Consider the following 13,585-nt stretch of genomic DNA (forward strand, 5'->3'; position numbering starts at 1 on the left):
ATTAAACTTCAGAATGACAAAAGAATGTGTTTCATTTTTGCTTTCCTAACTACTAAGATTGTCCAGTTCATTTATAGATATTTACATTTTGTGTGTTGTAAAAAATGACATCCTACTTCCTTTCCTTTCATACTCACTGTACACCGACAAGATTGCTACATAATTCTCTTTACCTTTCTTTCTCTGACTTCAAAGTGAGAGTAGTTTGTAAACTCAAATCCCCATGTTAAAAAACATTAGTAGCCATTTGTCAGAAGATTCACCCTTGATTTGACCACTGTCTTTGAAGCTCAGCAAATGTCAAAAAAGGAATACAGAATTTAAAGGTATCTTTATTTATTGTTTGGATTTTATACGAACAACTAAAAATCGGCTCTTGACCCACGGTTCGGTAGAGACTAGTTTAGACTACTTGCAAGCATCGCTCCCTTCAGGTTTAACTTTTGAGCGGATGACGACGACAGAAATGAAGAGCCAAGATGTGGGCAAATGAAAGAAAGTTGGAGTCATTACTCCAAAAACTTTTTTTTACCGAATCTACATTTTTTTATGTTGGATGTACATTAATGAACATTTGTTAATGGGACATTTTAACCTGAACTGAGGAGTCCAGGGATTTTTTTCCACTAAATCAGCTCATTGCTTAAATTATATCCAGAGTAGGTTAATATTTTTAACAACTGTTAGCTTACCATTTGGCATTGCCAGCGCTTTTTGTTTTCCCACAAGACAGTTAACTATAGTTCGGAACACCAAAACCCGCACTGTGACCCAGAAAAATGACTGCCGATTCGGATTTAGGAGCGTGCACTATCGAAATATTATACATGAATCACATTAGTTTAATGAGCATAGCGGTTTGTGAACTCTTTTTCTATCAGCAATTGCTATAACATGTAGCCGTCCTACTACACCTGTTTAGGTGTTACGGTATTTCGCTGTGCAGAAAAGATGGATGTTTATCGTATGCTGTTTCCTTGATCAGCACACAATTATTTTTAGGAGAATTCTTGGAATGTTGGACATGGCGACATTTTGGTTTGTGCAAGCATGCACAGGTATGTACGTATTTGAACAGAGGTGTGTAACTATGTTGTTTTTGTCAAGGGTAGTATGCAGGCTACTTTTCTACAATGTCTGTTTCCTACCAAGCTGCATGGCTGTGTTTTGTGGGCACCATATTGTCAAAGCTCCATTTCCACTGTGTTCACAATAGTCAATCCTACAGAGTAGACTTGTCATGGACAGGAATGAACAACTATAAACACGCCACATCAAACACAAACGCTCACAGCCAGGGTGCAGACATTCCTGCTGACTCTTTCTTTTACCATGACTAAGCATTCCAAAATACATTTCTCTAAATGAAATCCAAGCAATAAACAAATTGGCTAACATTGTGGAAAAGGAGAGCTGCTTGGGCACAAGCACTTAATAAGAGGTCAGGTGCAATGGCTTCTGTTCAGGTGAAAAATGCTGCACTTTGAGCCAACTAATAACATTTTCATCTAATGTAGAAGCGTTTGAAGAGCCACTCTCAATACAGAGACACTAACACAAGACCCTCCTTCCCTACTGCTGTGCATCTCGCCCCTCACTTTCATGAGAAGACAGATTTGACCCCAGGCTCAGGCACAAGATGCGCTGCCTCCCACCAAGAAAGGCATGCATGCCTGTGCTTACCTCAGCTTCCCTTTGATTTGGCACTCACCTGCATTCATGCTATCGAGACAGTAGACGGGACGGAGCCCTCCTGCACCGTTCTGGCGTGGGCGGATGCTGATTGCAGATCATGTTGAGCTGCACTACCGGATGGAAGTTGAAGCCTACTAGTGTAGGTGAAAGCAGATTTGAACTCCCTGTTCCCACTGCACAACTCAAACGCTCCTCCAGGATCCACACCCATGTTGCTGCCACGTTGCATGCAGACACATCTGCAGTGCCTGTGCATGCTGTGCAGTCCTGTCCAGTCAGCTGCTCTCAGCATAGCAGACCAGCGTTCAGGGGGTTATGGACTGCCGGGAACAACAGCAGTAACAATGATGAACAATGTATCAATAGCAATGCTATGTCCTAAGCATAGTAGCCACGATAATTTTGGCAAATTTGCATACTCTATTAGTTTGGGTAGCATAGAGCATCTTTCACAGCTAATACTGTGAAGATCAATGTAGCTCACTTCTTTGTAAATATTTAAGAGATAATCGCATCCTACACATTTTCATTAAATGTTGTACCAGTTGCAGAAAGAACAAAAGTCTAACAGCTTTTCAGTTTAATAGGGGTCCAAGATAGAGCAAAGTTGTGAGTAACCATTCCCTTAGGTACGTTTTCACCCATCCTCTGTTTACAGTAAATTAGCACGCAGATATTCATGGGTTCATGCATATAATGGAGAGCGAAGGAATGCATACTTTACATGCGGGAGCCTGCCTTAATAAAATCCATTGAAAGATGGCTGCCACAAATGCTCGTACATCAGCAGTAGCTATCTTTGAGTGGGTTTGTTAAAGTATAAGTAAATTAATTAAAAGGTGCTTGTCACGCCTGTATGCTGAAGCAGCTGTCTTGGAATGATTTAAAATAAATGTCAGATGGCCACTTGATAGAGCAGTGTGCAGCACTCCTAGCGTTAGTGAATTGGCACGATAAGAGTTCTTGTGGGAGGGGAGATCGTTTTCAGTGGAGGAAGGGGTTGGATTAAAGGATGTCTGACATTAGCAGTGGAAGAACACCTGCCATCCAAACAGAACACAAACAGAAATGCAACTTAGGCAGGATAAACACACATGAATGGGGAGGAAAGTCATCAAATCACTAGCCATCTAATCATGAACAAAGAGCTGACACAAAGCCCACCCTATGAATTGGATTGCTCACAATAGGTCTTCACCAACAGACACCCAAAGCTGTCTGTTGACGAGACCCAAAACACTGAAAACTCAATGGAGCTCAAGGTGTAGTGCAATCTCGAGCCAAAAATAAGAGCAGCCCATAAATCACCAGCATATTTTTTTTAAATGAAAATGAGGGTCAGTACGTTAGTTTTGGTTACACTTATGAGATTAGATAATATAATAATAATAATATTTATTCAGCATATACAAAAAATATGACCATAAAAGATACAATTTCATCAACACATCAATATAAAAACAGTGATCATAGGGGTAAAAAACTCTAGAGGAAAGATAATACAGTAAAAGCAGTACTCAATGGTTACTAAAAAGCATTAAAAGACTCTACAAACTCTCATAATTAATACACAGGTTAGCTAAGGAGGTCTTCTGCTTTTATGTTCCCCTGGTGTTTCTTTAAAGCAGATCTTAAAAAGTTCTAGACACAGAATAGGGTAAAAACATCTGGTGACAGTTTAAAAAACAGCAGGGCCACACAGGCCTGCTTGAATCGGAAATGAGTAATACGGACATAGAAGAACAAAATGTAGCGTATCCTGTGGAGACCTAATGTTGCAGTCACGTGGCCCCTTTTGTTCATGATGTGCCATATACCCAGTAGGTCCAGCCAGTAAATGATGAAACAAATTCAACCTAAACCGTGTAAGTAAAAATCTATCATGTGCATTGGCTATGAGGGTTAAGTACGGTTCTATACTTTGTGTTGACATGACTAAAATATAATTTCTAACCGTGGGTTTTTTCAGTTCGGTTTCCTCCCTTTGGGCCACAGTATATTTAAAAATAGATCATTGACAATAGCTTTATCCTGTGCACACACCATATCTGGATGGGAGAACAGGTCTATTCTGCCAAGCATGGTGAAGGTGTCCTTTACATATTCAGCCAGGGGATTTTTAGCGCATGGTCCAAAGAGAGACAGTCCTGAATTACTTGCCTATTAAAATCTGTCTCCTTATTGGACCCTATGTTCACCCAACACCAAAGTGGTTTCACCGCCACCAGGTCAGAAATATATTTAGACCCCAACTCCTCATGGACAATAAAAGCAGGGGTACTCTGGGGGACTTTCAACAATTACCTAAAGTAACTGTTTTCTTCATTTTGTAGTTTGTTTGTCCTCATAAACCCCCAGACCTCACTTCCATGTACGACTTTAGAACTACAAAAGGTGTTATACAATTTTAAAATTATCAGTATTATTAGATTATATACTTTGATTTGGAATATTTATAGTAAAAGTATTTTGTTTGTTATGTTTGTGTGATTATTCATTTTATTTAAGTAATTATCCTTTTTATCTAGGCTGAACAATCTAAGGAACAACAGAAACAGGGTGCAAATGCTAAGAAATTGATGCAGAAGGCCTCAAAAGATGTTTGCCGGTTACGGGAGCAGAGCCAAAAAGTCCCGGTGCAAGTGCAGTTTTTCAGGTCTGTAATTCTATACCAGATTGGGTTAAGACCTTCTTTGTGATTTAATATTGGAGCCTCTTGACAAGGATGTCACCTGGAAAGCTGGCTAGAGACTTTGACTAATCAAAACCAGTTATGAATCACAAAGGCTAAGACATTTCTAAAGCTCCACCTTAGGAACAGTGCAATTTCTTTAAAAACATTTTTCAGTTTGATTGTGAGAAATTGGGTTGTCGGCTCATTGGGGTGCGAGCCGTGGTCAAGCAACGGCCACAGTCCCTGGCACAGTGAACCCCAAAAAGTCATTAAATTAACATGTGCTTAACCCTGGATAGCTTGGCAGAAAAAGCAGTCAGGCTAAGCTTGGAGGCAATGTGTAAAGTATTTATATATCAAACAATAAATAATAAAGGGAAAACACACCACAAGAAAAATCCCAAGCCAATTTAGAAAAATGGCATACACTCTAATAAATTATTTGACACCAAAACAACAAAAATACGCTAAGTAGAACCAGGGTTATGATTTTTTTTTTTTTTTTTAAACTAGCATCTAAAAGACCAAATGCCAACTGTAGACATATAGTTGTGCAAGACAACGTCAAAGTTGAAAGCTAAGGCCGACCGCAATGGAGTGCGGTTTTGATATAAGCAGTGGATTGGGCCGGGTCAGCACTTACTTTCGGACTTAAATTTTGTTTTTCAAGTAAATGTGCTGAGAAGGTAAAGTTTAGCGGGCAAGGCTGCAGGAGGTGTTAAAGGAGGGAGCTTCGTTATCAGATGGCCTTGGGTCGGAGCCACATTGAAGATTTCTACGTTCGGACTTAGCCGAAATGGAAGTTGAATACTTTCAGCGGGAAGAGGCAGAGAGCTGTAGCTGAAGACAGTTCCACATGGCCGAATACCCATTTAGCAAAAGGCTGCTGACAAAGATTATGCTGAAGCAAAGAAGAACATAGCGGGAGAAACTGGGAACTTAATTCGACTGGCGATGCACATCATGTAGGTAGGCGAGCAGGTTGGTCCCGGTCTCCTGATAAGTCCTACGATCACTTTGGGCCAAAATTTGTCTAAGTTCCTCAGTTTTGGTTTGTGGCCATATGGGCACCTTTAGTACTACAACCAAGTGTCCAAACTGGTTGGACACCTCTTGGGGATCCAGGACTCACTCAGGTTGGGTTCAGGTGCGGGTTCAAGATGGTGGGGCCTTTTCTATCCCTGTGATTCTTAACAGGAGGCCAGCAAACCAGCTCATGGACTCACTTCTGGTGATCCTGAGTCATGTGAAGATGCAGATCTCAACAGCAGGACTGTCTTCCGGGGGTTCTAGGCAGGCTCCAGGCAGCAAGGCTGTCCTCCCAGATGCTGCAGGAGTCTGGCAAAGTGCAGCACAGATCACAGCAGCAGGCAGTCCTCTAAGAGTACTTCCACAGGTCTAGCAGTGAACTGAAAATTGGGTCTGAAGGTCTATTTTTATACCCTAGTGCCCTTCCTCTGGAAGATTTCAGAAGCTTCTAAAAAGTTTGCTTAAAGTGCATAGAACTTTTTGACTCCACTGCCCTGGCTCCAAGCTAGCTGCAGTGACAATACAGGGTTGTTAGGCCCTTTGTGTGAAGGCAGATCACAGGCTTTTCAAATGTAAGAGGGGCTATGCTCATCTCTGCCCCCCATCCTGCCAGCAGATGGCCCATTGAGGCACACCTAATCCCTCTATTGTGTGACTGTCTGGGAGGAATTCACAAAGGCTGTCAGCCACACCCAGTCTTGTGACCCAAGACAGGTCGCAGACACAAAGAGCAGGAAAATGACATCTTTCTAATAGTGGCATTTCTAAAATTGTAATGAAAAATCCGACTTTACCATTAAAGAGGGTTTATGATTACAATTTTATAGATACCAAACATGACATATCTACCTGCTCCGAATGAGAATTTACAGCTTATTAAATGTAATAAAGAATTTCAAATGCTATCCTATGGAAGGGGTAGGCCTCACAGTAGTGAAAAACAAATTTGGGAGTTTTTTCCCTACCAGGCTACGTAAAACTTAAAAGTACATGTCTAAACTTTTAATTACAAAGCACCCTGTCCTTCTTGGCTACTTAGGGTCTATCCTAGGCGCTTAAGTAATAAAAGGGCTGTAAAAGGTTTGGCAAGGGGGTTTATATGGCAAGTCGATATAGGAATGCAACACTGCATTCAAGATGCAATAGCAGGCCTGGCAGATGTTTTATAGTGCTACTTAAGTGGGTGAGCCAATAAGTGCTGTGGCCTACTGGTAACATTTAAGTTACAGGCCGTGGGTATATGGTGTATCTCTCTACAAGAGCCCTATAAGTAAATGAAATATGCCAATTAGGTATATGCCAATCAAACCGTGTTTAGGAGAGTGAGCAGAAGTACTTTAGCACTGGTTTGCAGTGGTAAAGTGGACAGAGTCCTAAGGCCAACAAAAATGAATATCAGCAAACATTGGAGGTAAGTAGGCACAGAATTTGGGGACGACTACCCTAAGGCTGACAGGTCTAACAGTGATGTGTAGTCATGTTGTGGAAACTGTGATAAGCATTTCTAGTTGAAAGCTCATGCTACGTGGCTATTAACTACGGCAAATTACCATAGGCCCCCAATGGAGGTCAGAGGAGTGCGTGGAGGTAATTGATGGAATGCCACACAGTGTGCATACTGGTATCTGTGCATAGTCATAGTCAATGCAAAGTGGGTTTGTAGGCAAAGGGGAAAGGAATTGTTGGTTGACATGCCCGTGCACATTGCTGAAGATAATGTGTGCTAGAATGGGCTTGGAAGCTAGTGAGACTAGCTGCACTGTATGGCTGAGATCCAAGCACTATGCTCAGTGCCTGCCACAACAGTTGAGGGTTGTGAACAGTGTGTTTGGAGGGCCAGTAAATGGGTGCTGAGAGTGAGTGCAAAAGCCACATTTGAGCCAAATGGACAATAGTGACATGCTGTTATTGTGTTGGAATTTACCATACCCCAGACTGAGTGCCCACTCCACATGTCCAAATACATACATAGTGGGCTCAAACTAAGGGCTGGGGAAAAAGGACACAGCCAGGACAAAGGTCAATGGCTGAAGCCAGTGCGCAGTAGGTATAGAGAAATAGAAACTAGATGCACATCACAGCCAAAGATTACAACCTTGGCCAAATGCCTGCTCAGCATGGCCACAGGTCTAGATGAGGATAATGGAGATTGGTGCAGAGTGTTGCAGAAGGTTATACCCTGCACTCGGTACCTACTGAGCATGGCTAAATTCCTTGTGCAATAAATTTGACAACACAAAGTTCAGGCACAGGGCCTGGTTAGTAGGCACTACATCTAGTGCCCACTGCAGAAAGCTAAAGGCTTTAAGCAGTAGGGTCAGGCGCATAGAATCTTAGCAGGGTATAACAAAAGGTTGTGTCCTGTGCCAAATACCTGCTGTGCAATTTCTGGTTCTTATGGGCTGTGCACATTAGGTTTGAGGCACACGACTGGGAGCAGAGTGTGACTGACTGAAACATCATATGCTGATTGCCTCATGCTCACAGCCAAAGGTTGTGTTCAGCGAATTTGCTGGCAGAAGGACTGGTTGCAGGGCACAACCTGATATCGTGGTCTGCAGCACCCCAGGCATCACCTATGTGCAGTTGGGCCGGAGAACACTAGGACTTATATATCATTGAGCATCTTTTTAAATTTACTGAAAACCCCTTAGTTAAGATTGAGTTGGAGACAGTAGAGTTTACTTGATTCAGTTTCTCAGTTAAAAAAAAGAAAATATTTTGAAATTTCTCATTTAGGATCATTAGGAAACGATAACTGACACCTCAGCCGTGCATTGTTAGGGCCTCACACATGAAATCACAAATGACCTCATTGACAACATAATGTATTACATTACCATTAAAGAAGCCATTTATAGTGTAATCTTTGATGTCATGTGAGGTTATGAGCAGTGTAAGGCAATGTGGAAGTTAAAGTTGCATAGCTATTTAGTTGGCAGACCTCGATTCTTTGGAGTTTTATATTATTGACATTGTGCATAAAAAGTCATGATTTTTGATGGAATACTGACTGACTGCTTCCATCACAACCTTCCCCTTAACTAATATGTTTACATTAATATATACATAGGTTAAAGTTTCCATTGAAAAGGGTTTTCTTATTTTCTTGATAACGCTGCTAGTATTTAACAAGTCTTTGCAAACCTTTCCACAAAAAAGACCTACTCAATGCGGGTTATGCATGGCAAGTATTATGCAGATCTGTCAAGTATTGTGCAATGTGGTGCTCCAAAAAGTGACTTTTTCTCGTTTTATCTCCTGTAGAAATATTTGTTCTCCCCACTGAAAAAACGGCTTAATGGAATTAAGCCAAACTTGGCATAACCGTAGAACTTTACTCAAGGAAGTGCCTACACTTCATTAGGTGTACATTTGTTGAATAGTTTTGGAAAAATGAGTGCAACATAAATGTGTTTTATGGGCTTGAAATAGTTAAAAGTTTAGAGAGACCTGGCCCGTTATTCGACAGATGGCCAAGAACTCAGGTGCAGACCCAATTTAAATAAATGTCTGAATCTGATTGGATGAGGGAGCCCTTTCCTCTTATCCAGTTTGGGTCCATGATCTCAAAGCTGGGTCCACGTATCTTCTGCCACCACTATTTTAATTCTATGCATTTTTATCTTTAAGTGGATTTTATGTACATATGTTTTGAAAGTTGGGAGATTTGGGATACCGATTCTTTTTTGCATGATGTATTTTCTATGTACTTTTATGATCTAAAAGAAAATGTAATAAAGTTATAAGTAACTAACTCGGTCCCAGCGTCCACCCAAAAAAAAAAAAAATCTTAAGGCACTGTAAGAGGTGTGGGAGATCATTTCCTGATGGTGGAGGCCTAAATGAACCTCGCCAAATTAGATTGGAGAAAAAAATAAACTTTGCAACTTGATTTGCACAGCTCGAAACAGGATTTGCTGCCCTCCAGCACTGCTGTGTGGTTTGCAAAGCCTGCCTCGGATTCACCAAGCCATGGAGCAAATACCCATGGATCCTTGTTGGGTGCGATCTCAGGTTCGTAGATTTGAGACTGGGTCCACGAATCTGAGAGGAGGCCCAGCACTGGTTAAAGCATCCCCACACATTCTTCCTCAAAATAATTATAAATTGATTAAAAATAAATAAATAAAAGGGCCCAGTTCATGCTTGTCCTCCTGAAGACCATTCCCAGAGAGTGTTGTCTGCTCACAGCAGGTTGGGTGCAGTACGTACACTTACTGATTGCAAGACCCTACAGCTAGATCTTATTGTGCCCAGCAAAAGGCCTTGCACAGTGAGGAATGGAATACTTTCAAAAACGTTGAATTTAAGATAGCATTAAAAATAGAAATTCAGTGTCAAAAACCTTACAAAGTCAAGTTGTGATCAGGATGGGTTATACTACAATAACATTTGTATTAAAAAATACTAAAACACAATTAAAGTGATGACATGGTTATAAAACCTAAACATTACTGAAATTCACCAGTTATAGTTCTGCAATCCACAGCTAGCATAACATCCATACAAACCTTAATTTGCACACCAAAGGCAATGCTTATGACCTCACAATATTTATACTAATAGGTAAAACGCCTAAAAGTAACAGCACATAATAAAACCGATAAAAATACTACTTTCATTGTAGCCTCATTCATAGTGTTAATTGTAATGTGATGTAATATCATATTTATGATTATGTATCACATTTCTTATTGTGTCTCTCACATCAAGGGGGAGGTTATGAGTATTGCATATAGTTTTCATGGGTTTTAGGTATACCTCTACAGTGTTGATCTTTTGGATAGTTTGAAAAATCAGAAAAAAACTCACTGTTCTGAGGACTAGGAGGTTATTTATTTTCTAATACAGAATTCTCAAGCTGAGAAATGTGAATCCGATAATCTGCTAGAGAGTGCATGCAGTAGCATGTGGTGTGTACAACGCTCATTAATGGAGAAGCATTAAACTCCTAGGTGTATTGCTGATTGCTTGTATAACAATGATATAAGAATAGTTACAAACTGTTCTCTTTTTATTATAGGGAGAAGATGGCTTATTTTACCAGAGCAAAGATCAGCATCCCTTCTCTCCCCGCCGATGATGTATGAATATATTTTCCGCGCAGTATTTTTACAGTTGCCATCTTTTTTAGATGACATTGTTGTAGTATAGCTACTTGCTTTTAAGAAAATATTGTATGCTCTGACAAACTATAGAAATGTTTATTTGTAAGATACGTTGTATTGAATTTCTTGTATGTAAAGGCAAACAAGCACATCTGTTTTTCAGAAAACCAAAGTAGGCTAATTCTGATACACTGATGCTAATGTTGTACAGTTTGTAAGTATTTTATGCGTGCTTTTATCCTGTAAAGATGGATCAAAAGAACAAAAGCAGTACCGACTACCGAGTGTATATCCTGTTGAACCGCACTGTTATGTGAAAATGTTAAGTTCAGCAGAAAATAATGTAATCTTTTTACTATTTTCGTATTTGCAGACTGTGAAGATGGCATATATGCCATGCAGTATGTGTATATGTATATTTACATTGAGTGACTGAGAGTGTGTCGTGAATATTAATGGAAGCTCCATTCCAAAATTGTACGGCTGCCTCACAGCGTGGGTGCCTCAGAGTGTCTAGAACCTTGACGATAATCATGTTGTGGTTCTTGTACATGTCTTTTGGTTTAAGCAATGTAATGTAGAGTACTAATTGTGGACTTTGACAGGTTTTTCTATTTAAAATATGTTTAAGTCTACTGAAGGTTTTATGAAGGATTGTTTTGGGGAGGGGGGATAGTGGTAACCCTAAAGCTAGTAAAACTGAACACACCAAACAACAGCTGTTCTAATAATTGAGGTGGATTCTGGTCCATATAAATGCAGAGATTTATGCAGAGAGACATGCCCTTGTTCATTGCAAAATAGGGTCATTGTTACATGCACAATAGTGTTTACTTAAAAGTTGTCAGCACTTGGCTGCATATAAAAGACGGTTCATGTTTTTAACAAAATGATGTTAGGACAGTTGTAGAAGGTAAAAAAAATCTGACAATAATTTTAACCTACTATTTTAAAGATGTAGTCCAATAGAAAACAACTCGGTCAATACCTAAAGCTTGCTTTTGCTTGGTTTTCTGATATTGAGGCCCTGCTTCAGAAGGTAAATGTACATGTTAAATGAAATTCAGAAACTATGTGTGGAGTTTTACAATTCTGCATGTCCTATTTTTTTATGTGAGCAATGTAAGTTTACCTCTGTGAATCAGGCCCATAATGAGGTATAAATTAAGTGATCTATACCATAAAATGCAAAAGAAGCTGAGGACAGGCCCCTCTTCTTTTCCAAGACTCTAGAATCATGCTGCATCACACTGTTTTGGGGCAGACTAAACACCCTCCCTTTCATAATGAATTGGTATCAGGGCAACAACTATCAGACATTTTGTCTCTTCTCAGTGGACAAAAAGAAGCAGCAATACCTCAAGTGGTATTATTAAGGGAGCCAATTAAACAAGCATGTGCAATACATTACAAAGAAGGGAAACAAGGGAGACTCATGATACGTTTTTGAAATGTGCACTTGGCATCATATAATTAAAGTAATAATTAAAAACGGTACAGTTGTAGCAACACTGTAGGCATAGAATGCATAGGCAGCCCGAATTGGAGTTGGTGCTCAATTGTGCTTGTGACACATAAAAGTGGTGACGCAAGTAACAATGTGAAATCAGCACAAGGTGACAAAATTGTGAAATATGTACAGAGGACTTTGTGGTTCAACAGGAACGATTTACAATGATTGGGTAGGTAATGACTAAGCGATTTAATTGAACCCTCAAGGGGTTTTGCGGCGTGAGTTGCGCTGAGAAGTCTACGACGTTTCGATCCTAGAGATTCAGGATCATCTTCAGGACCGGGCTGCCAAATAGGCAGTGCTGAGGGTCAGGCTGGGTGGAACAAGCTTGGTTGAGGGGGGGTCCAAAGGTGGTGCAGCAAACATCGTCTGCATGAGGGCGATACGCCGTCCCCCAACTACAGCCATCCTGTCTGGATTGATTCCTTTCGCCATACTGTGGACACAGGACCGTGTCCCTTTCAGCCACCGTCTCGCCCTCACGCAGACATTGTTCGCTGCGCCACCTTTGGACCCCCCCTCAACAAAGCTTGTTCCACCCAGCCTGACCCTCAGCATTGCCTATCCGGCAACCCGGTCCTGAAGATGATCCTGAATCTCTAGTATCGAAACTGACGGCGCAAAACCTCTTGTGGTTCAATTAAATCGCTCAGTCATTACCTACCCAATCATTGTAAATCGTTCCTGTTGACCCACACAGTCCTCTGTACATATTTCACAATTTTGTCACCTTGCCCTTTCCGCTGATTTCACATTGTCACTTGCGTCGCCACTTTTATGTGTCACGAGCACGATTGTGCACCAAGCCCCATTCCGGCTGCCGATGCATTCTATGCCTACAGTGCTGCTACAACTGGACCATTTTTAATTATTACTTTAATTATATGATGCCATGTGCACATTTCAAAAACGTATCATGAGTCGCCCTTTTTCGCTTCTTTGTAATGTATTGCACATACTTGTTTAATCGACTCCCTTAGTGATACCAGTTGAGATATTGTTGCTTCTTTTTGTGTACCTACCCAGACCTCAACCTGGTTTATGGGTTATACTCCTGTTGTTTTTACACGTCTCTTCTCAGTGGTGCACCACGATGAACACAGTATCATCTAGTGTTGTACTTTTACAACTTTTCACTCACTACTTAACTTAAAAAGTAACTGGGGCTCAAGTGAGGTGTAAATGACACCCGAAACAGCACAGCCATATTCCTATTTGTAACAGCTTATAGCAGTTTGTGAATTTTGCAGTTGTCCTTAATGCCACAAAACACCGATCCATTACCGTTATTCACAAAATTTATTTCAGCGGTCTACCGAACCTGAGAAATGCACCAGTAGTAAAATAGTCTAATTACAGCTAGCTATCTTGCTCTTTACCTTGGCGGAAGGAGCACTGGTTTGATCTGTTATTATTCTAAGGGTAGAACATCCTTTCACCTTACATGCAATTGTTTTCCAGTTCAGAAGTCATCAAACTGAAATAACATCTTATGATTTGATAAGAACCCACAATAAAAGGTTTTAGTGCTGCTCCCATTTAGTTGGCATCTATAGAAATGGG

General features: G+C 40.6%; 1 protein-coding gene across 1 annotated transcript in view; it reads left to right on the forward strand.

Moving 5' to 3' along the window:
* WWC2 (WW and C2 domain containing 2) overlaps nucleotides 1-11,884 on the forward strand; it is a 1,026,812-nt gene extending 1,014,928 nt beyond the window's left edge. Inside the window, exons 22-23 of the mRNA XM_078677991.1 lie at nucleotides 4,224-4,351; nucleotides 10,425-11,884. Coding sequence (XP_078534117.1) covers nucleotides 4,224-4,351; nucleotides 10,425-10,491 — 195 coding nt within the window. The 3' untranslated portion in view covers nucleotides 10,492-11,884. The remainder of the gene's footprint in view (nucleotides 1-4,223; nucleotides 4,352-10,424) is intronic.
* The last annotated feature ends 1,701 nt before the right edge of the window (nucleotides 11,885-13,585 follow it).

Source organism: Lissotriton helveticus, chromosome 2_2 (genome assembly GCF_964261635.1).
Source record: "Lissotriton helveticus chromosome 2_2, aLisHel1.1, whole genome shotgun sequence".
Taxonomy (NCBI): Eukaryota; Metazoa; Chordata; class Amphibia; order Caudata; family Salamandridae; genus Lissotriton; species Lissotriton helveticus.